This window comes from Lycorma delicatula, chromosome 3 (assembly GCF_047948215.1).
Source record: "Lycorma delicatula isolate Av1 chromosome 3, ASM4794821v1, whole genome shotgun sequence".
Taxonomy (NCBI): Eukaryota; Metazoa; Arthropoda; class Insecta; order Hemiptera; family Fulgoridae; genus Lycorma; species Lycorma delicatula.
In genome coordinates, this window is record NC_134457.1 from 64,771,007 (window position 1) to 64,798,133 (window position 27,127).

Sequence of the window (27,127 nt, forward strand, 5' to 3'; positions counted from 1 at the left end):
ATAAAATAATTATCCAAAATAAATATACCATAATTAAAGCTCTTCAAAAATTAATAATGTGTTTCACTGACTGAAACATCTACAGATTAATGTTTTTAAAATTCATAACATTTTACTTGTGGTAGTATCTCAAGAGAGTATAATATTAAAAGATCTCTGTAACTCGAATTGCAAGTTCTTTTAATAGAAATAAACTGATAAACATTTACTAGTAAATAATATTACGATAAGTTTATATTGCATCCGTATTTATTGTCTAATCACCAATACAATAATAGAAAACAAACATTTAGAAAATAATCCGTAAATAGAAAGAAGTAATATACTATACTATAATACTATATAATGTCATCATACTGTATAGAATAATGTTATAATACACATGTTAAATACTCTATATAAATTTATACTACAATAAACTCGTACAATTTAATTTACGTATGTTATTTTAAGTGGTATAACAAATCCAGTAAGTAGAATAGGTACAAAAGAATATGTTCCTGAACCTTGTCTCAGGAAAAGATCACTGCTTCAGAAAGAAAAAAGATCTTCCCGAATTTTTTTTTAAAAGAAAAATAGATTAATCTCTTTGAGTAGAACACGAACTACCTGCCCACTAAGAAAAGTACGGTAGGATGTGAAATAATAAGATAACTTCGGCAAAACCGCTGATATATTTTGAAGATGAAAATTACATTAATATTCGTAAAAATTGATGGATTTTTTCTTAAAATTGAACTTTATGTTACAGATTAAAAAAAGGTTTTTTTTTATAAAACTTAAACCTTTTACAAACAATAAAAGTATTTTTTTAATGTAATAATTATTAATCAATCATTATTAACTGTTAATCATCGTTATTTTCTTTGCACACAAAATTCTCTGCTTGAGAGTTTTACAGAATTATTTCACTGACAGTTATTGTATTTTATATGGGTTCGCACAAGAAAACGAAGATGTTTACATAGTGTTGGTGAAATCTGACGCCGATATTGGTTAGTTAAATATAAATAACCAACCACACTGTGCTCGAACATACTTAATTGACCCCTATTTACACCTAAATGACAACGGTGACATCATTTAAGTTGCAAAAAAAAAAAAATGTTGCCTGTAATTCAATCTTTAAACAAAGTTTTTCACCTTAATGAAGATAAAAATAAACAAATCAGAATTCTTATAAATTAGGTAACTGCATACCCATATTTCTTATCCTTATTTTTCGCATTTAACCACTGCCTTTAAAAAAATACATAATACTGCCTTTATTAAAGTAGCCTACTGCCTTCATAAAAAATAATAAAAAAATTTTTTCACTAATCATGAGTTTGGAATGATTATTCAAAACCTTTTTTTTTATTTATTTATTTTTGTTATTATTATATCAATGCTATAGAATATTATTTTAATAAGTATCCAAATACTTATATAGAGATTTATTCAAAGTTAAATATTATGGGGTGATGTTACCCGTTTATTTCATGGAATATAATCATGACTTATCCTAATGTTTTGTTTATTCTCTATTTTGTTGCTAATCCATAAAGTAACCTTTTTTACTTTTGACTATCACTTTTATGAAAATATTTTCCTAATAGACCATAGCTTAATATTTACAGGTAGGTTTTCATGGTCAGAGATAATGACTCTCGGGAATTGTAGTCTGTTGTCCCCCTATATTTTAATCCGTGTAAATCTTTCTTCGACGGTCTTTAGATTTTTAGCAGTAAATTGTTAAAACGTTTCGGGAATATCTTGCATAAATTTTTAAAATTAGAACTTATGGTCAAATTTGTATATTTAAAAGTAAATAAAATAATTTTTAATACAGATTTCCATTATAAATATTTTATTATTTTATTTAAAGTGTACGTTGTGTAACCTCATGCAGAAGTAGGTTTCTGTTTGTTCTATTATTACTGTAACTGCGCTAGGAAATGTCATTTAACTTTAAGGCTTATGTGTAATGGCGAAATGTCCTTGCGTCACTTTACATGTCTGCCTACAAAAAAGATTCTCAATAATAAATTGAATTAATAACCTTTGTATATCTTTGTACGAAGTAAAGGAAGTATTGTGATCGCGAAAAATTTCGGTTTTCAGATTTCAACGGAAATATCCATTTTGACTAGTTTCGGCGTGACGCCTCTACGTACGTACGTACATATGTATCTCGCGTAACTCAAAAACTATTAGCCGTAGGATGTTGAAATTTTGGTTTTAGGATTGTTGTAACATCTAATTGTTCACCACCCCTTTTGATTGGAATAGACTTGACAAAAAATGTCAAAAAAAATCCCGAAATCCAAAAATTTGCATTTTGGACTTCTTCTTAACTGCAGTAATAAGCCCTCATTGAGAGCTTTTCAACAGTATATTATAAGTGGTTCTTATTTTCATTAGTTCTATAGTTATAGCCAAATAAACATTTAATTAATGAAATATTTGGTTCTTACAAGGGGAAGGCACATCGGTTCGAATCGGACCTCATTTCCTTTTTTTAACTATTTTTTGAATTTAAATATATTGATTTATTAATAAATATGAATAATAGATTTAAATATTTATAAAAAATTATTGAAAAAAGTTTTTGTAAATAATTCAAAAAAAAAAAATGAAATAAAATTTTATGTACTTTTCATTTAAAAAAATGTGTATGTGTAATTTAATAGGCGTACAAGGAAGTCATACAGGGATCCACATCAGACTTTTCTTTAATCTTATTGCGACCTGTTACGGCAACTTGAAAAAACTTACAGTATTTACAGTAATTTTTTGTAATAATCTAATGCTAAGTTGATTTGAATCAAAAGAAAAGCACGGTGTAAAAAATATTTGAATATTTCTTTTAAATTTTTATGTAATAACTAGGAGACCCGGCAATGCTTCGCTATTGCTAAATTTCAGTATATATATAGCTTAAATGAACACAATTGAAAGTTAGATAAAAAACAAAATGAACATTACGGAACTTCACAAAATTTAACCTTCCCTTTTACCCTTTCTCCCTTTTCCCCGTTTTTTTCTTTTTTCCATTTTCCCTTTTTCTCCGCTGGACTAAATCTGTCCAGCTTTTTTTTAGTCCACATCGGTCACACATATCGGAAACATTGAAATGGAATCGTAAAATATTTAACATAGCGTGTGTTGCTTTTACGTCCAATAGATAGCGCTGTTTTTAAAAAAATCATGTTTTTACCTGTGACAGGTGTGACATCTTAAGTATATAAGTATACAAAGTATATAAGTATATAAATATACATCTTAAGTAGGTATACAAAAACACGCGCGAATTCGAATGCAACGTTGTGTCAAATTTTCAAAGCAATCGGTGAAGAACTTAAAGAGATTTAAGATTTTGAACAAAGAACATTACATTTTTATTTATATAGATTTATAAATATTTATTTAATGATTATTATTGTGAGTTTTATTTTTCTAGAATATTGGAAACAAAGAATTATTATTTTTTTATTCTATAATTCATTTGTTACATTCCAATCTCTCGGGGATAGATGAGATGAGATAAGATAGCTACTAAATATAAAACTTTTCAGCGATAGAGCTTCGATCTTAGCCAATTGTTTTTGTGAAATTTATTTATATGATAATTTGTATGCTTTACCACGGTTGTACAAATGTTTTCATAATAGACAATTATAGGTGTTTTAAATAAATAAAAGGATGATAAAAAGGAAACTTATTTCAAAAGAGATGAAATATAAATAGACGTATAACACAAGAGTTAAAATAATCAATTATTAACTTATGTACAATAATTCATTCTTCAATAATAATTTACAGATTTTTTCAGACTCTAATTTTTAAAATCTTTTACATTATTCATAAGTTCCTGTATTAATTTCCCCCCTATATGGTATTAAGTTGTTTAACTTCAAACTAGATCTTTTACTGATCTTCGTGGTAACTTTTTGTCCAATATCCAGATGGTGCGGGATTCAATTTCCAGTTTCTGCTTCTTATTTTTCATCTGCTAAATTACCATAAGCGACAAAATTGGGCCAGTGGTCAATAATAAATAAACAAGTTATTTTATTTCGCATAGCTCTAAGATAATTTTTCTGATTTTTAAATATCACTTTCAAGTTACTACATGCGGAAGGGGCAACAAAAACATTTCATTGATATTGTCATATAATGGCTTATAAAGGTTGCAATGTTTAATTTACTAAGCATAAAATTTTCTATCTAATAATATTAAAAATATTAATCCAAGTAAAATTTTTTAATGGAATTATATCACATTAATGATTTCTTTTTATCAAAATATCCTGTAGGTATTTTATTATTATAACGTTATACATATAAAACTGCTTAGCTTCTTCCAAGAATAAAAACAGAAACATAAAGAGAATAAGAAGAAAAATAGATTGTTTCTCCGTTGATATTGGCGTGAAATCTCATACTTCTATTTTCCATATTTATACATCCGAGTTTTGAATTATCTTAATTTAAAAAAAGTATTGAAAGAATTCACAGTAATTACTTATTCATTAATTAAAGAGTAAATTTTTAATTGACTTAACACATCGAACATTTTTAATAGGATTGCAAAAAAGTATACAATGACAGAAAAAGTTAAATAGATTTCACAGTTTCATGAGTATTACAAAAGATAGGAAAAATAATTTATAATCCGTGAATAAGAGAAAATAAATTGTGTACTCATGTATGTATTATATCCGTATATATCTGTTTTAGTAAGATAAAAACCGGAAGACACGTTCAGTGAAGTTAATGTACCGAAGCTTTTGATGCAATTAATGTTATACATATTACATTATATCTGGATTTACTAGTCTGCTTGCCTATTATACACTGCTTTATGAAATCTGTGTTATTACGGCAGGAATAATTTAATTTTTTTTTTTATGAATCTGTTGTAATTAAATTTTATGAAACTGTATGCGAACGCAAAAGTAATAAAAATTCATATTTAAAATTACTTTCTTCTTCTTCTTGGTTAAACGAATCTCTGCATATATTAATCTGATAAATAAATATATGTATATATCCTATCCCATTTTGGATTTTTCCCTAATTTAAAATAAATTCATACACAGGAAAAGTTATATCTACACGGTGAATATTATTTAATTTATCAAAATTATATGTTAAGTTCACTGATTTTTAACAGTAGAATTTATTAAAAAGCGATGCAACTTCATAACGCCTGTTTTTACGTTACAATAAAAGAAAATATTGCTTTGACAAAGAAAAAACTGTAAAATATTTTCGTTGATAAAGTTAATATTTTTACGGCTTTCATATAGCACAGGATTAAAAGAATTTAATTATGTAATGATAATTACATTAGATAATTTTCATTCTCGATAAAAATCATTTATCAAAAAATAATATTAAGTTCTTCGTAAAATAATGTTAAGTTGCTTTTTACAGTACATCAAATCATTACTAATTCAAATAGGGCAAACGTAGTCAGAGTTATAGAATATTTTTCTAAAATACTATTTTAAAGCTATTAATATAACTAATAACCTTCGAAAATCATATAAAACACAGAGTATTTTTTTAAAATCCTATTACTATTTATAATAATGATAAATTTAATTATTTTTTACATTCTATTTCGTTTGTGAAAAAGAAATATTTTAATTTTACGTGTTTTCGTGTAAAAAAAATCTTCGAGTTATCGAGTACAAATAATTAAAAGTTACTTGGGTATATTGTAACCTTGTACCAGTATTACTAATGAAAGTGAGTGAAGTAGTTTCCCAATGTATTTTTTAGTGAGCCCATGATATTCCTACATATCAGTACGCCAAACCCTCCAAAATATGAGATATTCAGCTCTAAAAAATGAAATCTTCACTCTTTTCTCGAAAAGGAATAACCGAATAATAAGTATAATTCTCAAAGAGATAGCACCGTTACTCTGCAGCTCATATGATTCATAAGAAATAATGTGACAAATAGTGTGAAACAATAAATTAATGTTCTTGTTTTTTTCCAGTCGCATATTCAGTAGGCGAAATACCAATGTAACTTTTAAATAAAAATAAATTACTTCATTTTGAAAAATATGTTGACATCGTTCGACTTGATTGATTTTATTAAATAATTTAACCGGTATACTCGGAAAGATTTCAGAAACAATTACGATGTACATTTAAAAATTATTATATTCCTATAACATGTGCAAGGATGTTCATGTTGAAGAAGGAAAATTGTTTCCTCATATTTCTTTATACTTCTTTTATATTTTATTAAATGTATAATCTACTTAACAATAATCATTATTGAAGTTTAAATCCGCTTACGTCTAGTACTGCAATTGATGTTCTTTAATACTTAAGTCTACGTTACATTCTTAAGTCCTGTTCGCTGAACTACAAAGTTAAACCATTTCTACTTTTTCATCCATATATGGGTCTACTTTTAATACTGTTTACGAGAAACCATACATTGCTTCATGAAAATTACATACGATATACAGTTGATGGTTTTGGAGTCATACATTAAACAGTCATATTATTTTTGAGTAAACGAATACATAGTTTTAATTGAATCAAGAAGTTTTTAATTTTATATTGTAGGTGTAATAAAAAAAAAAATTACAAGAGAATATATAACTGACCAAAAAACAAAATTCTCTACTACAATTTGTTCATCGTGTTTCTGCTTTAGTTTTTGTCCTATGATAACTTTTGAATAGTTACTTATATTTCAACAAAATTTTTTTAACTTTGTATAAAATATGGGAAAAAATTCGCTAAGTTTCTTGAAAAAAAAAGTCTAAAATGTTCAACAACATTGGGAAAAGGTAACCTTTTTCCCTGTTTAGCCTCCAGGAATCACCGTCACGTATTACTACAGAGAATGAATGAGGTTGATACGTACGAGTGTAAATTAAGTGTATTCTTGTAGTCTCAGTTCGACCATTTCTGAGATGTGTGGTTAATTGAAACCCAACCACCAAAGAACACCGATATCCACGGTCTAGTATTCAAATCCGTATAAAAGTAACTACTACCTTTACTAGGATTTGAACGTTGGAACTCTCGACTTCGAAATCAACTGATTTGCGAAGACACGTTCACCACTAGACCAACCCGGTGGGTCGGGAATAGGTAACCTAACCTCCTTCAACGATTTTAATTTTTTTGCTAACCTCTTTGTGTTTTTTAACTTCTGATTTTAAAATCATATGTATTTAAATTAATACAATAATGGTGATTTTACACATTTTCTTTCTATAATAATTGTAGAAGTGTACGAATAAAGTTATGAAGAAACAAAATAATTTTCTACGAATACAAACTAGATGTATGCTGGAGAAATGGGTAGAAAATAACACTACAATAACTTTTATGAAATAGATTACTCTTTTCCCTTCATAATCCAGACTACCTAACTCCTTAACAGCTATAGGTCAAGTATAGAGATAAGCCCTAGGCTGTACGTAGCCATAAGATTGAGTTGTGTGACTATTTCTACTGTTAGCAGAAATACAGTTTTAATGTATGCTTATAATCCGGTTATATTACTCCACATAATTATTTTTTCAGGAAATTATTGAAAATTGTCTTACAGATAGTTTTATATGCAGAACACTTTTTTTTTAAGATAACACTTTCTGAATTAAATTAAATGTTTTTAAGTTGAATTTCGTCTTGATTTATTGACTTTCAGTCTTTTGTTATGAAATCTTAATTTGTTTCAAGTAGATCATGGCAGAAAAGTTTTTATATTATTTTACAGTATTACAAAACGGTATTCTACCGTACGTATTGATTTATTATTTCCTTTTACTGTCTTACAAAAATTTACAGCTCTCTTTTAAATTTAAATTATTGCTGCAGTTCGTAGTTTTCGTTACAAATGAATAATTATTGCATTTTTAATTTTTGTTCAACATGTTTAAAATTGCATAAAACGATACAATATTTAATGTGTTGCAATATTTTTTATATAACATTTATTTAGTAAATAATATTTCATGAATTTTCATTAGGATTTTACTGTGGTTCATGGCTTTGAAACATTATCCCACAGTTATACATAACTACCTTCCATCTTGTTGTAAACTGGCAAACATTTCGTTTACTTATTTATTCACGTAAATCTTTATTTTTATCAGTTTAGCTTGTGTATTTTAAACTAGGCACATGCGGTGAAATATCTTTTACCTTCCCTTCATGTACTGAAATGAAAAGAAATATGCAATGATAAAATGTAAGACTACACATAAAAACACTCTTATATAACACATAGCATCATAAAAAGGCATTCTTTATTAGATAAAATGACCGTATTTTTAAAATTCAACATAGGTAAAATGAAACAAACTCGCTGCATAATTTTTATAATAAGACTAATTTTCAAGATAATTTTTTACTTGTTTATAATGTTTTCCTGTTCCCGTTCACATAACGATAAATAATTTATATTGTTATTAAATAGTAAAGATCGTTCCTACATATAGTAAGTCTGCATGATTTTTTCGTTAATAAGCTATAAAATTTTTCCGAATTTTTTTTTGATGGTTGAAGTATTTTTAAATAACTCTTTTCATATTTAACAGGAACTGTTAATTTGTAATTGGTGAAAATTATTTTAAACAGTAAATGACACTGTGATATAACATAAATATAATTATTTTTATTACAGGGAGAGGAGGATGCGGCTATTCCGCAGTAGGCGCCCGGATGCGGGGGAAACTACTGTTCATCAATCAGTGGTACCGACTGGACCGTCATTATCTCCTGAAACACATCATTATCAGACTGTCACCGCTGTACCTGCCGTAATCTTGGAAGATGATTCTCCGAAGGAAATGAAAAGAAGTAAGTGTATTTAAAAGTTCGGTTATTTTTTTAAAGCTTACGTGGAATTTACTTTAATTTTCGTGTAATATTTTCAGTTGAGAATGTAATATCCGAACGAACCTATCTAACATCTACTAACGTACTTTGCAAAATATACAATTGTTGTTTCGTTTCTTTATTTATTCAATGAAATTTTGTTGTTCTTTGGGGCATCATTAGTAGAGTACCCCTTAGATAAAACCCTGAAACCAGTAACATCTTCCTCCTCCTTTACTTTTAGATATTTCCTTAATCCTCTTATACATTCTATCCATCTTTGTTCGTGTTATCTGTCATTAAATTCTTTTGCCTCTTTAGTTCATTTATACTCCAATAAATATTTTTGAGCGTAGATTTATTATTAACATTATCGACATAAAATTTTTTATCTTAAAAATAAAGAATGCTTTACTCTCAACTGATTATTGATTGGTTTAGATTAAACGGTTACTGATTTGATAGATTTTTCGAATTTTGGACTTATATAATAATTAGTTATATAACGTGCTACATCCATCTGGGTTTGATCCTTAGCGTAGATTTAAAGTGTAAAAATATTAAATTAAAATTATAAAAATGAGTGTATGCTATTAAAAATTTTAATTACGTGAACAAAGGATTAGATTTGCTGCTCTTACCAGCCATTTGAGCTGAAAAAAACAGAAAATGACTGATCAAAATGTTTGCAAAGAAAGTAAGCTCTAGATTGAATCCTGGTCATTTTTGCGGCTTCCTATTTTTTCATAATTTAAAATATTCCATAACGTATTCCCTCTACTTGTGGTAAGACAAAAATGAGAATCTAGATACGGCACCAATCCAACCCGTCCAAGCCCAGACTTAGTGAAAAAATGGTTGTTAAATATACAAAAACAGTTTAATATATTCAGATTATATCTCCTTTGTAGAACTATTTGAATGGATTGCTGAAAATAAATATTTATAAAATAAAATTGTTAATTTCTCGTAAAAACTTTTATTTTAAATTACTGAATTTGTTAAATCAACTATTCAATTTTACAGTCGATTTACTTATCTATAAATGCATTAAGAAGCATATATATGTATATTATTTCAAATATTTTACTTAAATCTAACGTAGAATAGAAAAATAAAACGTAGAAACCGATTACTCATGTTTTAATTTTTCTCAAAATTCTTAAAACAAATATTTATTAGAAATGACTGCCGAGCAAGCAAACCTTTATTCTTCATTTAAAATAATGTCATTTCCTTTTAAAAACTGATTTCTGATTTACTACACTATAAGTTATTTATTAAGGGAAAACTTTCTTTTTTTTAATTTTTTCATTCTAACGCAAATTCTTCCTTAATTGCAACCGTTTATAATATACGTAAACCACAAACATGATAACGACCGTTTCATCAATTCTTATTGTTTAGTAATAACGATGCATGTGCGTGATATGGACTGTACCATCGCTTACAAGGAAATTATATAGATTATAAGTATGAATGCTCTTTAAAACAAAATAAAACTAACGCAATTCAAAATTCCAAGGTTTTATTTAATTAAACATTTTAATTTTTACAAGGTAATTAATTAATGAATTATGAATAAATTAAATGTTAAAAATTTTATTTTATTAGGTAATTAAATTAAAGCACATTTATTAAATGGATTAATCTTATTAATTTATCCCAATTTTCAAAATTAAATTTAATAAACTTAAAAGTAATAAACTTAGATTTACTGTTATTAAATAAAACTGGTGATCAAACTTCTTTTATCGTGTGCCATAATTAATAATTATATTGCTGCGCTTGAAATGATAGAAAAAAACTAACGCGTTTTTTTTAGCAATTTACTATTTTATTTAAGCTTAATTTAGAACAAGTTTTATGAAAAATAAAATTAAAAAAAAACTCCGGATGTAAACGACAGGTTTCATTATGTACTACATTATCTTCCCTGTTTTTAAATTATCGTTATTGATATTTACAATTTAATCTTTCTTCTGATATAATTATATTAAAAAAAATTACTGTTGTGTTAATTTTTTTCCAGCATAAATTATAAAATTAATTTTACACTTTCTTTTAAGTAAGATTTAATAAATTATTTTATTTTGAATTTTATTTTACTCCTTAGTTAAAGATACATCTATATACATAGTCGTGCTTGAGCGATTCATAATAATCAACGCCCAGCAAAAACTACAGAGAATAAATTGATGAAAATTTGTCAATACGCTCTTTTTATAGTGTGTGTGAACTAATTTTTGAAATTTCGAGTTTAAAATGGAGTAACAATGAAATTTGCTATTTTTTTTCTAATTTCTCAGTAATGAACAAACATATCATGTTGATTTTTGGTGCGCGTAATCTTGATGTGAATATTTAAAAACTAATTACTAGAATTTTTGTAATTCCGAGTTTAAAAGGTTAAAATGAATTTTTTGATTTTGCTTGAAAGCCGGCTTTTTTTTAATTTCTTGTTAACAAATGAGATATCAATTTGATTTTTGTGTGAATATGTAAAACCCAATTTCTAGATTTTTAAAATTCCAACTTTAAAGAGTTTAAATGGGATAATTTTAAATTTTATTATTTTTTTTTTTAATTTCTGGGTAACAAATGAAGATATCAATTTGATTTTTGGTGAGTGTAATCTTCATGTGACTATCTAAAAACCGATTTCTAGAGTTTTCGAAATTCGATCTTGAAAGAGGTGAAGGAAAAGATAAAAACAATTTTGAGGAAATTTTCCCGATTTCTAGATATGCTAAACGAGATATTCACTCGATTTGGGCTTGCAAATATTCTTCAGTTAAATATTTAAAAACATTTGTCGGTTTTTTTTGAATTTTACTACCTCAGTAAAAAAACATAAATTGTTTTTTTTAAATTTTTGTCGTTTTATACTACCGTATTGAATGAAATTTTATGAGACTTTGTAACATTGTTGTGGTAATTTATGTTGAATTCAGATTATGCTTTTCGCGGCGGAAAATCTAAAAACCAATTACTAGATCCTGTACTCACCAAACTGCTGCTCTGAAGAAATTACAGTACACTGACAGTTTTATAAAGTGAATAAGCTTTAATTTTTATTTTAAATTATTATTCTCACAAGTATGAGTTTAATGAACACACAGAGGTGCAGGGGGCAGAACTCCCTGGCCCTGACAACTCCTGGCCAGTTGAACATCCCCTGACCGCGACGGGGACATGCTAGTGTATATATATATATATATATATATATATATATATATATGTATATAAATTACACATTACCTATGTATAAATATATGTAAACAAATATTTATATATTAATCATGACTTTGTAATTACTTTGCAGTAATAAAAAATTAAATTTAGCGTTGACGTTATGTTAGACATTGTTGTACATAAATTAACTTCGTAGTAGTATAAAAATATTGCGGACAAATTAATCAGCAATTATTAACTCCTTTTTAACTTATTAATAATTTACATCAAGGGCAATCCTGATATAAATGAACCTGCTTTAACAAATAAAACATTGCTTCACTATTAATTGAAACAATTATTCTAATATTGTTTTATTTTTAGATAGCCTCCAACATAAAAAAAAATATGAATACTTATAACGAATTAACTCCGATGAAGTAACAGAATATTACATACGGTAACAATAAATACTATTTTTTTTTAGTTCTAAATTGAACTTAACTCATTAAAATGTAAATTATAGAAAATTACATTGAGTTTTGTCAACTGAAATAATCTTTTGAAATTATATTAATTACGAACAATAACTTATTCTATACTGTAAAATACACGTGGAGGTGGTCAATCATACACAATTACTAGATTGCATAAATCCATGATGGGAAGAATATGTGTTCCATAGCAGAACCGGGCGAAGATTGGCGCTAGTCTACCCGAATTACATACAAACCACCAGTTATATTTTAACGCTATCACTTTCTTGATACCATCCCTGTCCCAATTCTGCTGTTGGGTTCTTAATTAACAAACCATTCTGGCTTAGTTTTCCACGAATACAAAAAGGTACAAAAAAGGTACGTAACTGAATACGGCCACTAATAAAGATACTCAAGGAATCGTGTGATATTTTGAAAACAACATACGAATCAATCAGTCAAGTAATCGTAATTGTACATCTATCCAGTGATATAATACGAAATCTGAATCTATTACTTTATTTTTGAAAGTACTAACGCAAGCAGTTAAGAGAATAAATAATCAGTAAAATTTTGTATTTTAGAGCATCTTACAAAACAGTATGTTAATAAAGCAATAATAAACCGATCAAATGTAAAAATGTTTATCCCTTGTCTTAATATCAAATTAACAAGCAAACAAATTTTTATTCTAATATAATCTTTTCAGAGAAAAGATTATATTACAATACAAGATATTATATTCCATCTTATAAGATGGAACAAAACGAAGGAGCATCTATAACCAGCAGAGCAGAAACACGATGAAATAAAAAATACACTAACAATAATATTACGGAAATAAGGTCTCAATTTTGACATTTAATTTGACTTAAAAAATTAACTTAAATTTTTTTAAGATCCTTAATAACGTAAGACACTTAATTTCCTCTGAATTCATTAATGCAAAAACAAATGCACGATCCGAAATTAAACTTACAAAAATAAAAAAAAAGCTTGGTTTAAGCTTAATAAACCTAATAAATCAGTTAACATTCTTTTTTATTATTACTGACAATTATGATAAATTTTTAATAAATGAACAAAGTAGGAATTAATAAATACATATAAAACATAAATTTGTGAAAATCTGACAAACATTTTGGAGATTAATTTAAAATAATTTTTATCTGGAGATTTAGCGAAAATTTATAAAAATGCTAAGTACATGTCGCATCTACACTAGCCCCATTATATATTTTCCAATGAATTTAATCTTAAGTCACGCTTTGAAATAAGGTACATAAAAGAATTTTTTTCTCATTTTATTCACCATTATTTAACTGATTTTATTTTCTCATTTTATTTCCCCACCTGTTAACTTATATACTTTTATATCATTGCTGAAATTGTTTTTGTAAAATAAGAAAAACTAGAAAAAATTCCCTCTCTTCTATTTCATCGTAATTCGGCTTTATATCGATGTAAAACGTAAAACAAAATCTGAAAATATACTGTACAAAGTGTCTTAATAAATTATCTTTTCAGACTAATCTAACCAAATTTCGAAACTTTTTAAAAGTTTTCTCATTATCGATCAATTTCTACCAAGTAATATCTTTTTCAATTAGAAATTATTTTTTTTATTTATTTAAAACTATTGTTGGTTTTAATAAAATGAATAAGGAAGTATGTATAATAAAATGCAAGTAAACTGCATTTTCCGTTAAAGAAATTAAAAATAATCCGGGAAATATTTTTATGGATGATCCTTATTTTCTTCTGATATAAATACCAAATTATATTTCTTACCATTTTAAGCGTACTGTGATACATATATTATATGTATTTATAAAACTTACATAAATTATTTTTATCGGCCGATCATTTCAAATGGATTTAACCAGTTCGCCTACATAACATACAATGATTTTAAAGAACTGGTTTGCTTGCAATTCAAAAAGCAATTACATGACCTTGAAACTGAAATATTATTAAGTAAAAGTACAGAAAATATAATCTTATCAAAATCAATAATAATTGTTATAGGAATAAAAAAAATATTTTAATACGTGTTCCTGTAGTATTTTATAAAATGATATCGATCTGATTGTCGTTATTTTTAATTTAAGTGTTTGTTACTGTTATCATATTACTATGTAGGTTTGGAGTTTAAAATTAAAAATAAAAGTGACATTAAAATCGGTGTAAAATAAATTCGGCCTATAAAACTAGTTGCTAACTAGTATTATTATGTAGATTAAGTAGAATAATACGTAATAATAAACAAAAACTTGTAAATTACCACTAATTAAGGTGTAATAATCTTTTATCTGTACTGTAATAACATATATATCTAATTAGGTTCAATAAACATGTATTTACGAGAGGTAATCTCTAAAGTAAAGACAGTTTCATTGTAAAAAAAATTACTTTGAAAACTTCATAAATATTTTATATTTCTCATACAACGACATACCTTATACTACTTTTCTATATAATCGCCACATGAATTAAGACGTTTATCGTAGCGATACACCAGCTTCAATATACCCTCGTCGTATTCTTCTGCCGCCAGTCCATTTAGCCACTGATTAACAGCATCTTCAAGTTCATCGTCATCCGCGAATTGCTTACCGCTTAAAAATTCTTTCAATTTCCCAAACAAATAGTAATCACAAAGAGCTAAGTCCTAACTGTAAGGTGGGTGATCGGACATTTCCCATCCAAATTGTCAGTAAACCACGAGCTGAACCCGCAACATGTAGACGTGCATTATCGTGCAGCAGGACGATGCTGTCGGTCAGCCGCCCATGTCGCCCACTTTGAATGGCGCGCCATAACTTACATAGAGTTTCGCAATAAGCTTCTGCATTTATAGTCGTTCCACGTGGCGTGAAATCAGCAGTATATCAAACCGATCCCAAAAGATTATGGTCATCAGTTTGCGTCCAAATGGCTGTGGCTTTACCTTTGTCGGTCTGGTTGGTGATTGAGAATGATGCCATTCACGACTGCCGTTTTCTCTGGCGTGTAATATGAAATCCATGTTTCATCGCCAGTAACAATTGAATTAAGAAACTCATCACCTTTTTCTATGTAGCGTATCAAAAATTCCATTCGGATTTTTTTGTGACGTTCCGTTAAGACGTGCAGCACCCAACGTGGACAAACCTTTCTGCTCTTGAAACATCAGGAAAAAAAGGGCCAGGTCGAAAATCGTTGAGCGACGATCGTTTCTGATTTCATTATCGACGTGTTTCAACAATTCTGGTGATTATCGAGGTCCTCCCCGGACGTTCTTCATTATGCACATTAATTCTATTATTTCTAAATCTTTCATACCATTTCCGACGTTTCTTTCATTCATTACATTATTAACGTACACAGCGACCAACTGCATATGAATTTCAACCGGCTTAACGTTTTGATGATTTAAAAAACGTATGACCACGTATTTCACAGTCAGCAGCAACATTGATTTTCCTATTCATTTTATAACGTAATAGTTCACACGTAATCAAAGATACCAGAACAAGACAACTTACAGACAACAAAGAAGTGTGTACATTACTAGCGTGGCCATGAACGACACAGGTTCACCAACCTTAAGGAGAGACATTTCCTAGCGGTCTTTACTTTAGAGTACCCCTCGTAAATATACTTTGTGAAAAGAATAGATCAAAAGAAATGTTGAAAGAAGATCATATTTTCAATAGTTCAAACAGCAGAAATCGTATTCTGCTTGCAATCATTAAATTAATTTTTATTTTTTTTTGCAGTTAAAATGATACATTTTTTACCCTAGCACTAAAACTTTCCAACAAATAATTACTAATTCCATGCTACAGAGCACTAAGTTTTACCGAAAACTTACAATCGTAAATTTTTATCTCCCCATCTCCACTGAGACTTTCATTATTGTTGTACAGATTTACAGATTTACAAAATTTTAAACCATTGCTATCTGTAATTTTTAATTATCTGAAAAATATAGTGAAAAAGTAACTTAAAATTTCTTGAAAAGCGTAATATAGAGACAAACCTTCAGCATAATTTTAGAGAAAAAAATTTGTCTACCGACATATAATAGCGTATACAACAAAACGTTTTCAAATTTTTCGATTTATTTCAATATTTTTTTATTTATATTAAAATACTTAGTTACTGCGGTATCACAAGAGCTGCACTTAAAAGAGGTTAAAGTCACACCTTACCAAATGTAAACAGGCTGTAAAACTTTAAACTTTCAACAAAAATACACATGTAATATGTCATCACATGAAGGTGCAGAACGCGGAGTGTCATAGAGAATTTTCCAAGGTGCCTTGTATCATTTAAGTGCATTAATGGCTGAAAAATCATGAACTATCTATCATGAAATCATCTAATTGTTATGTAATAATCTAATTGTTACGTATCTCCGAAGGTAAAAAAAAATACTACAAAAATCTCCTTTAGGTGTTCAAAAACTTTATTCACTGGATCAATTGTTATTATCAAACTTTATTATATAACGTTTAATTATATGTATCAAGTAAACGTAAGACACTACCGTGGTAGCGTTTCGGCCTTTCATCCGGAGGTTCCGGTTTCGAATCCCGTCAAGCATGGCATTTTCACACGCTACAAAAATTATCATTCATCTCCTCTGAAGTAATAACTAACGGTGGTCCTGTAGGTTAAAAAAAAGGATAGCCAACCGCGGGTACAAAATTTCCATTAATGATAACGTTAATATTTTTATATTGTTGCCCACAGAGCGAAATTTCTGGGTGCTTTGTTAATTAACAAACTCTTGCGGGACGATCAAAAATTAAAAGATTTCGTTTGAACCGAAATTATTCAATAATGGTTTTGCTTTGAAGTCTTAATGAAAGATTAAGCTTGTTATAATTTTCAATATTTATTATAACTACGTACATTGGCGTCTAAAATACAATATCATGCCTACGAGATTCCTGAAAAAGTAAGTACACATTTTTAAAATACAGAAAACAGGTTAACAAATCATTATTTGACGTATATAAACTTGAATAGTAAACACCGATATTAAGTAAATTTAAAAATTTGAACATATCCATGTTTTTTTATAATTATAAATGTGTAAATAGAGACTTTGCTAAAACAATAGTATTCTTTAAAAAAATCTTTTTTTCTCTTTTTTTCCCCCGAGATTTCATGGGCTTCACGGGAAATTACATGATTGGGTTTCAATTAACCATACGTTTACAGTTACATTACACTGATAAGTAACTAATGACTTTAATTGTTGATAAGATTATAAATTAAATTTAAAAAAAAAATTTACTTTGCTGATGAATTTTTACAAAATATCAACAAAAAAAAGAAAGAATCTATACCTGCATTTGACAGATACATAAATATGTGTGCATTTTCATTAAACTTTTCTGAATTGCTATTGATTTACTTTTATATCACGTATTTATGTTTTTAATTATTAATATGGACTTAATTCAATTAATTTTTTTTAAATTTATTTTTCTTATAATTGTGTATTTTTTGATTCTGCACTGATCAACATTTTACACGGTTTCCTCTTGATCTGTTCCTGCAAATGATGAAGCAATTCCTTTATCCATCCGTGAAGAACCGTTCTACCCACTTTTTATACAATCTGTGTATATTGTGTTATTACATAACACTCAGAATAAAATATTTATTTATATATCTGACTACTGTCTCCAGCATATGAATATATTGAGCAGAAAGTTTTCGCTAATTATTAGTAAATTATAATATAAGCAGGAATTAAAATAGTAGTACAAACGAATTAGCCTACTTTTAAGAGAATTTTTCCGGAATATCTACATACATACGTGATATTTATGTATTCTATTACTTTTAGAAGCTGTTTAACATTATATTATTGTACGTATAGTTATTAGTCGTTCATTTGCTAAACTTACAACTGTAAATGTTGTAGCTTGGATGATTAGTAAATATCTTTGTTATGACGTCATTTTTACCCGCCAAATCAACTAAGAGGTGATTTAAAGCGCACATGTGCAGTCTATTTATTACTCTTGCAATTCGTGTGACATCATTTTTAACAAAGTATTTATACTACAACTGTCACTGTTTTGTCTTTGGTCGAAACCTGTTACGAAATTTTTACTTAAATTTTACATAATAAATTTATTATATTACATATTTATTTTTTTAACTTATTTTGCAGTTAATATGTTATATAAAAGTTTTACCGAAGTCAACTTGTCTTAAGCTCATCTCTCCACGTTAAATAAGCCCTGTTTTGAGATTTAGAAAAAACTTTTTAAATTTGAATAAGTTAACAAAAATTTACAGGAGCCTAAATTTATTGAAATCCCTTCACTAAATCCTTTCACTTATTGAAATCCTTTCACTTTGGTTTATTAAATTTAATTACTGTTATACAGTCGGCCTCCGTGGCGCGAGTGGTAGCGTCTTGGCCTTTCATCCGGAGGCCTTTCAATGGTGAACCCGGGGGTTAAAAAAAAAATCACTATTGTAGAAATATGTAAAGTAATGTTGTTGGCTGTGTTTAATATAAACGATACTTTAAAAGGGAAGATCAGCGAATAGCTCTGATCTATCAACTTGTGAAATATACTGTTAAAGTAGCCAACCTCAATAATACTTAATAATAATTTAAAATAATTCAACTTATAGAATAATTATAAGAATAACAGTGATTAAATTTGTATTCTAGTTATGGTACGAAGTAACTTTACAAGTGTTTAATAAAACCTTAATTTTAATTACATTTCATCATTTTAGTATCTACAGACGATTTTACTACCAGACGTTCTGTTATAATTAAAATTACAACTTAACGTAATTTTTTTAACTAATAAAATAAAAGAAAGTTAAACAGAACTACATTGCTTTGTTAATGAAGTCAGTAAAATCTTCATATACAAACTTTGTATTAAGAAACTCTCAATACCAGGAAAATAATGAAAAAAAAATTGTATACCTTAATTTCATTTTGAGCTCTAATAAAGGTCGATGTTTTTGTATAATTCATTACTTAATTTCATATTTTTGTGTTACAAAATGCATAATTCTATCCATCTGTGATTTTCAATATTTTATCAGTTTTCTGACAATTTCATTAAAAAGTACATTACGCACAGATTAATGTAATATATTCTGTAAATGTAAATAAATTTGTAGGAATATAATGAAGATACGTATTTGATAGTAATCAAACTTACTAGAGTAGCGGAATATCGAACTTTGTCAATCCGTATACTGATAATTGAGCTTAGTGACAATTCCGCATAGCCGTTTCTGTATAGCCTAATTTAATACTAGGCAGTACTTCGTAGCATGCATATTGAACATTGACGGGCAGAGCTTATATTTTAGATTCTGTTGCTTATGTTTTATTTTAATTGTACCATCATATTTTTATTATTTGGCCATTAAAAACGGTCTAATCTTTTATTCCTGTGTACTCTTAAATCTGCGTAATTGTGTCAGTATAGAGTATACAGTAAAACGATGATACGCAAGTGGAAGTTTTTGTCGTTTTTTGTGCATTCATATAGAAAACATTAAGTGCTCAATAATGTAGTTTCGTTTCTTTTAAAATTATATTTTACTGTATAACGTTTTTCAGTTTAATATATTCATTACTCCTCTTCACTTTCAGATCACAGTGTTTCAGGTTAAGTAATTTTATAATTTCTACGAGGAATTATGTAGTGATTACGAATGAAAAGCAAGAATATCAGATAAATATTTTGAAAAGAAAATGAATAGTGTGATAGATAAAAAATTAGCTTATTAGTTAATTCGAAGAGCAAGATAAACAATATACCGATTTTAAAATGTAAAACAGTTTTCCTCACATCCAGAACTCTTCGTTTAACTGTATGCGTCCCATTCGTTTTATTTTCATTTTAGTTGCATCGTAATAAGATTTCAGCAAAATAACAAGCCAAGTATAATAATACTAACTCTCACAACTTTTAAAAGAATTTTTGTTTTAATATCCTTATCGAACAAGATATTTGTTCAGTCGCAGCAGGACATCGTATATCTGTGACATGAAAAGGCTCTTTTATGTTTATCAGCTATGCAACTCGGTGATCTCTGGCGCGGGCCACTCCTAGCATATCATGAGGACAAGCACTTTACTTGTCGTAGTGGATACGGACACGAGATCATAACTTAATACAAAATAATGTGACAATAAGTTTTAGGTGAATGTGTTGAAAGTAGCGGAAAGCCGAGACGGTGAAAAGAGAGCAGCAATTGTGTTCACGCAATGCAGTTCGTCGGAGTTAAAAAGTCATTTCACGCGACCCCGTGCCCTGACCGGTCCTATCCTCGTGTTGAACGGTCTCGGATCCGATGTCTCACCACAAAATAACCACAACCGCATTCAACTATCTCATCACACCACATACACTAACCGTCCGACACTTGGTAGAAAATGATACAGGGCCGTCGATGGCTTGAATATCCGATGGTGGTAAAAATGTAACCGAATAAAATATTATAGTTTCTTCTTAGGTAGATCGTCTTGAGTTACAAGCAGTTAGTGTGTGTTAACTGCATATTCTAATCGTACATTTTTTCTAACAACATACCACTTTATACTTTAACCGTGTCATCATCTGCATTACGTATACGGTATACAATTAGTTTTTCTTGGAAAGTATTTGTTCACAAACGTACCACTAAAGTATTAAAAAACGGAAAAGAGATTTATTTTAACGGGTGTAATTTAATATAAAAAGTGAACTGAAGTTACCCTCGATCTAAATACAAGTAGTATGATCCACAATTAGCTTAAATGCTTTTATTTATATGAAATGAATTATAATAGAAAACCAATGCGAACGTAATTTGTACAAAAAAATTAATATATTTAGGAAAGGAATGCAAGCCAGTTAGTAAATTCTGCTGTCAATTTAAAATTAAATGAATGACATCTTTTTCATATATATATATATATATAGAATCGATAAAGGTATAACATATATATTATAGAACCGATAAAGGTATTAAAATTATAATGGTATTCACAATTAAATAATGAATAATAATAATCTAACTGCCACATCTTGTTGAAAACTAGTAACAAATCTGTAAACAGTGTTCATATTAAAGTACGCTGTAGTCTAGATGGTTTTTCTATTAGAAAAATCTGATGTTGACGCCACATGACTTCCTTGTATGCCTATTAAATTACATATCTTTTTTTTTTTTTTAAATTAAAAGTACATAAAATTTTATTTCATTAATAACTTCTAATGTTTTTGTTTTTTTATTTAATGTTATTGAATTATTATGTATTGTATATTTTTTACAATCAGAGATTAATAATTATTAATAAATCAATATATTTAAATTAAAAAAAAAAAGTTAAGAAAAAGAGAAGTCGGATTCGAAACGATGTGCCTCCCCCTTGTAAGATCCAAATATTTCATTAATTAAAATTTTATTTGGCTATAACTCTGGAATCAATAATGATATATCGTTAAAAAAATCCCAACGACAGGTTATTACTGCAGTTAAGAAAAAGTTTAAAATCCAATTCTTTTTTTTTTTTTGAGCTTTTTTGGACACTTTTGGTTCAGTCGATTGCAATCAAAAGGGGAAGTGCACAACTAGATGTTACAATAGCCCTAAATTCAAAATGTCAACATCCTACGGCTAATCGTTTTTTAGTTATGCGAGATACATACGTACGTACAGACGTCACGCCGAAACTAGTCAACTGGATTCAGGGATGGTCAAAATGGATATTTCCGTTGAAATCTGGAAACCGAAATTTTTCACGATCACAATGCTTTCTTTACTTCGTACAACGAAAATTTAAACAAAATCAGTATTTTTTTAAATACATCCAAAATCATCCTTCAACAAAGTTTTTGGATTTCTCTACGTTTATATGTTAAAAAAAATCCACTGAAAAAAATATAGAACCAACTAAACGTTATCTAAGATTTCTTTTTTGGTAGTGGGGATGAAATGAAATTTTTAATGGTATTAAAACTTTAAATAAACCAAAAGAAGTTTTAAAATACTCAAAAAATCGGTATTTTTAAACTTTCATTGGTTCCCCCACCCACAATGATCTATTGCACTACTACAATGCCTAGGATGAAAAAAAAGAATTCGGTTAAAAATATACAATAAGAACACAGCTTTTTTCGATTTTTGGGAACGGAGGGAATTCTGGGGCAACTTTTTTTAATGGTAAGATAAACATGTATGCATGTATTGAGGTTAATATAAAGTGGGGTTATGTTTACAAAGTTTTGAGAAAACTGCTCCCTAAAAAACTATCTTCTCCACCCCTGGAGATATTGACCCCCAAAATTTTACCAATTAATTACCCCGTATACAGGAGTTTCTGTAAAAAATTTCATCAAAATCGGTTTATCCAGTCAAATTTATGAAGCTCAAACACACCAACATACATACATACGTACGTACGAATATTACCCTCACTTTTTTGGAGTTCCCTGGAACATGAAACGTCGAGAAATTAAAAAAAAAAACATATCCCATTCTTTGACTGTTTGCCAAACTTTCCTTCTTGTTAGCTCTTCTTTCTATCTTTAATATTATGATACCCGGAGAGTAAAAAGGAAATATTATTTGGACTGTCGGGGTGTACTCCGGGATGCCATATTTTACATAAAGTGTTTACGATTTCATGTATTCTCGATGTCTTTCCTTTCAATTTTTTGCTGATTTATAAAAAGTCGATGAATAGGTTATAATTTAATGAAATTAATTATTAAATAATTTATCGATTTACAAAAAAAAAAACTGCAAGACTAGATGAACGCATTACTATTTATTAATAAATTGATTCTTAAATTGATCAGTAACTGCTCTCTTTTTATAATTTTTTTTTTTTTTTTTTAAGAATATGTTACAGTTAAAGAATTTAGTGAAAAGTCTAAATTCGAAGTCTAAAGATTAGTTAAAATGTTTTTATAATTGAAAAGTTGGATAATGTGTACTAAGTTTTCAGCCATAATATACACGTGTTTTTTGACTAAATAAGTTAACTTAATAATTCTTAAGTCTGATTAACTGAATATATTTGTTTACTATATAAATACGAATCTATGCTATTTTTTATTTTACTAATTTAGAGTTAGAATCACGTAGAACTAACTAGTTTCTGTACCTACAAGATGATAAAAAAATTGCACATTACTTTATAAGAGTAAACCCATTATAAAAAATAATTGTCAATGACCTGCAAAAGTAGAGCAGTGGTGTTTTCTCCCGATTTGGATACGATTCCAATAAGATAAAAGTTTTTTATACACCTGATATATTTGATGAATAAATACACGTGATACAATTATAGGATGAGCAAATACGTCAACGTTGCGCTAAAGGACTAAGAATAATCTTCATAATATTCTCATTATTAAAACAAGAGTTTCCGGCGTTTTGATAACAGGAGTCACCGTCACAAGGATAAGGCCTATTTGAGACCGGTTTTTAAGCCGTGGGGCACAGAAATACAACTGCCATCCGCACGTAGCAGCAGCATGAAAGCAAACAAGCCAGCGACCAGCAGACACTACTGTGTACATACATACACTCGTCTTGTAGGCCCGCTTGTTGTCGACGAATATAACAAACTTCGAGTTGTATGTATAAGTAAGCCTCGGGCGAGGCCAGCACCGCCCTCTTATACCTATTAAAGCGACTTCTCGCTACCTGAATAAGACTACTGTTGAGTATAACTTCTGTTTGATTCGGTTCATAATACGGGGCTTCATCTCTTTATACGAAAATAATTTTATACCTGTTCCCATTACCTTGTATCCCTCCTTCCGTTTGCATGAGTGAATCATCTTAATGAAAGAAAGAACGTTTCGTATTATGAACTCCATAAATAAGTTTTGTAGGACAAAAATGAACATTAAAGAAAAAAAAACAAAAAAAAAATAAGCTAATGCAATTACTAAATTTTTCATAATGTAATTTTTTTTTAAATCGTGTTCATTCATAAGTCATTAAAATATATTATCTTACATTTACCTTTAAAAAAAAATCGTTTTTTAAAAATAATTTTAAAAGATTGCCTTCTTCAAAAAAAAAACGTTGACCTAGATTTTCCTTAAAAATAAAATTTATGAAATTATGTATTATATCTTTAATATTTTAAGCAATTGATTCGTATAGTATATAAAAAATATGTAACTCAAAGTTTTCTGATGCAAAGAGAAGTTTGTATAGTGAATGAACCTAACAACAAATGGTAAACGGGCGATAGTTCGAGGAGCATTTACTGTTAAGCAATAACTTCTCCAGCGGGACCTTCATTCTCCTATCTCGCTCACGGAAAGATAAGTATTAACAATCTACACTATTTCATCACTCATCTTAAATAATTATTAAATTAAAAGAGCTTTGTATAAAAATAAGCTACCAATATTTAAAAAAAAAAATTGTTTCTACCTTGATAATAATATTTTTATTCAATCAATCATACAAATCCCTGATTCGAATAAAGCGTCCAAATTAAAATTCTCAGATACTGAAAAACGTTCTGCTGGAGCCGTATATCTAAACAAAATAAAGAGCGAGATATACCAGATAAGAATCAATACTGAACAAGTGAGAAGTACTGAATTATTCATATCTTCGTTCAGTTTAATTGGGGTTGTTTTGGTTTAAACCTTAATTCTATGTCAGGGGATTGCGTAAATTTCTTTAGGGTACGTACGAGGACAGCTCTTGTAGATTTATAAAAGGCTACCGTAGATGAGAAAAGGTAGAGGGAAGCAGATAAAACGACACGTTGTTAATAATCCAATTTACAGTTTTCCTCTCGTGCGTTTTTCGTATAACTTTTACCACCTTGAGACCGTTTAATTTTAGTAAACCGGGTAAATAATACTTCTCTCATGATCTCAAAGATTATTTAACCAGAATTATGATATCTAATTCTTACTCAAGATAATTAAATCCAAAAAATATTCCATGCTAAAATCACTTAATTTGAAAGATACTGCAATACATATGAACATATGTATATATGTTCTGTGCGCATGATTATAAGGTGGTGATTGTATTTAAACAAAAAAACTATCTCAGTTCTTTTTCACAAACTTAATTATCTACTTAATTATCATACTTCAGAAGTACATACAGTCTTGTTTAAATTAATGCTAAATTTTAGCATTAATTTATCATAATGTGACAAGAGGTAATTTTTAGTTAGTTATGTTGTATCACTGGTTCCAGATATAGTACAGTTGTTTTCCTCAATTTCAAATATTGCCTAAAAATATCTTTTTTATGTTTTGAGAGGTTATGTGCATTGTTTACCTATTTTATTTTGATCTTCTTGTGACTTCGTTAATAAATTTAGAGAAAGAAACAGTATGGATTTAACTCCTAAGAAAAAAGCAAGATAATTACATTCAATGAGCATATTCGTATGACTCAAAGACAGCATAGTATATACAGGTTTGTCTAGGTGTAGTTAATAAGATAATCAGACAAAATCTTGAGATGCGTATAATTTCACCCCAACGAAAACCGTCACTGTGGAAGAAAAGGTAAAACCACCTTAAAAGATGATGCTATTTTCGTAGAATAAGAAAAATTAATCCTAGCAAAATAGTTTCGAGTTACAAAAAGACTTAGAATCAACTGGTGTGAAAATTCACGATTCTACTGTTCGCATACTTCTGTAAAGTGGTCGCATGCACGAAGGCCTATAAGAAAACAATTACTTACAGCCACCATGAAGAATAAAAAGGCTTATTTGGGCCAAAAAATAGTGCTGAAACTTGGAGAAAAGTCCTTTTCTCTGACGAGAGTCATTTTCTAGTTTAGGGCATAAGCGTGTCACAAGTGCGAAGAAGCGATGATGAGCGGGTTTCGCCAAAACGCATCATACAAATTGTAAAGCATCCTTTAAAGAAGATGTTTTGAGAAAGTTTCGATTATGTTGGACCTAAAACCTTATCTCTGGGACGATGAGTGAAACGTACATCCACTATTGGAAAATAGGGTTCGACCAAAACTTGCCCTGCTCCTCATCAAAGAAAGTTAAGCAATTCGTGTCTCAAAAAGGGATTCAGGGTTTGGACTGGCCTGGAAATTCACCAGACCTGAATCCAACTGAAGAAAAGACTGAGAAAAATTGACTATAGTACCAAAGAGAAGATTATTTGTGCTGTGATTAAGGTGTGGTTTCACGATCAAGAAATTAAAAAAAATAGTAAAAAAAACGTTCAATTCAATGTCGAAAAGAATTAAAATGGTAATTAAAAAGCGAGGAGCCCATATTAAATACTAAAAAATACTGTAATAAACATTTGATTATTTTTGAAAATATACTCTTGTTCACATTAATTTGTACAAGAGTGTACAAATTTATACAGTTAAAATGTATCAGGGTATAGCACACAGTATTTATGTTAACAGAAGTTCTTGTAATATGATGTACTTATTTAAGTTATAAGAAAGCGGAACTGGGTGTAATTAATGCAGGTTGTGGAACTAAACATATATAACTTAAGTAGGTTTTACTGCATGCTCTAGTTAGATAAATTGACTTCTCATGAATCGCGTTACGAGACTAAAATAATCTTATTAATTGCTAATTACAGACAATTTCTAAGCGATTATCATTTTTAATTA

At 28.5% G+C, this 27,127-nt stretch overlaps 1 protein-coding gene across 3 annotated transcripts in view; it reads left to right on the forward strand.

The window, feature by feature from the left end:
• LOC142321657 (uncharacterized) overlaps positions 1–27,127 on the forward strand; it is a 361,563-nt gene that overhangs the window by 274,702 nt on the left and 59,734 nt on the right. For all 3 annotated transcript variants that reach the window (XM_075359921.1, XM_075359920.1, XM_075359923.1), the window contains one exon: positions 8,653–8,828. In XM_075359921.1, the coding sequence (XP_075216036.1) occupies positions 8,663–8,828 (166 nt within the window). In that variant the 5' untranslated portion in view covers positions 8,653–8,662. The remainder of the gene's footprint in view (positions 1–8,652; positions 8,829–27,127) is intronic.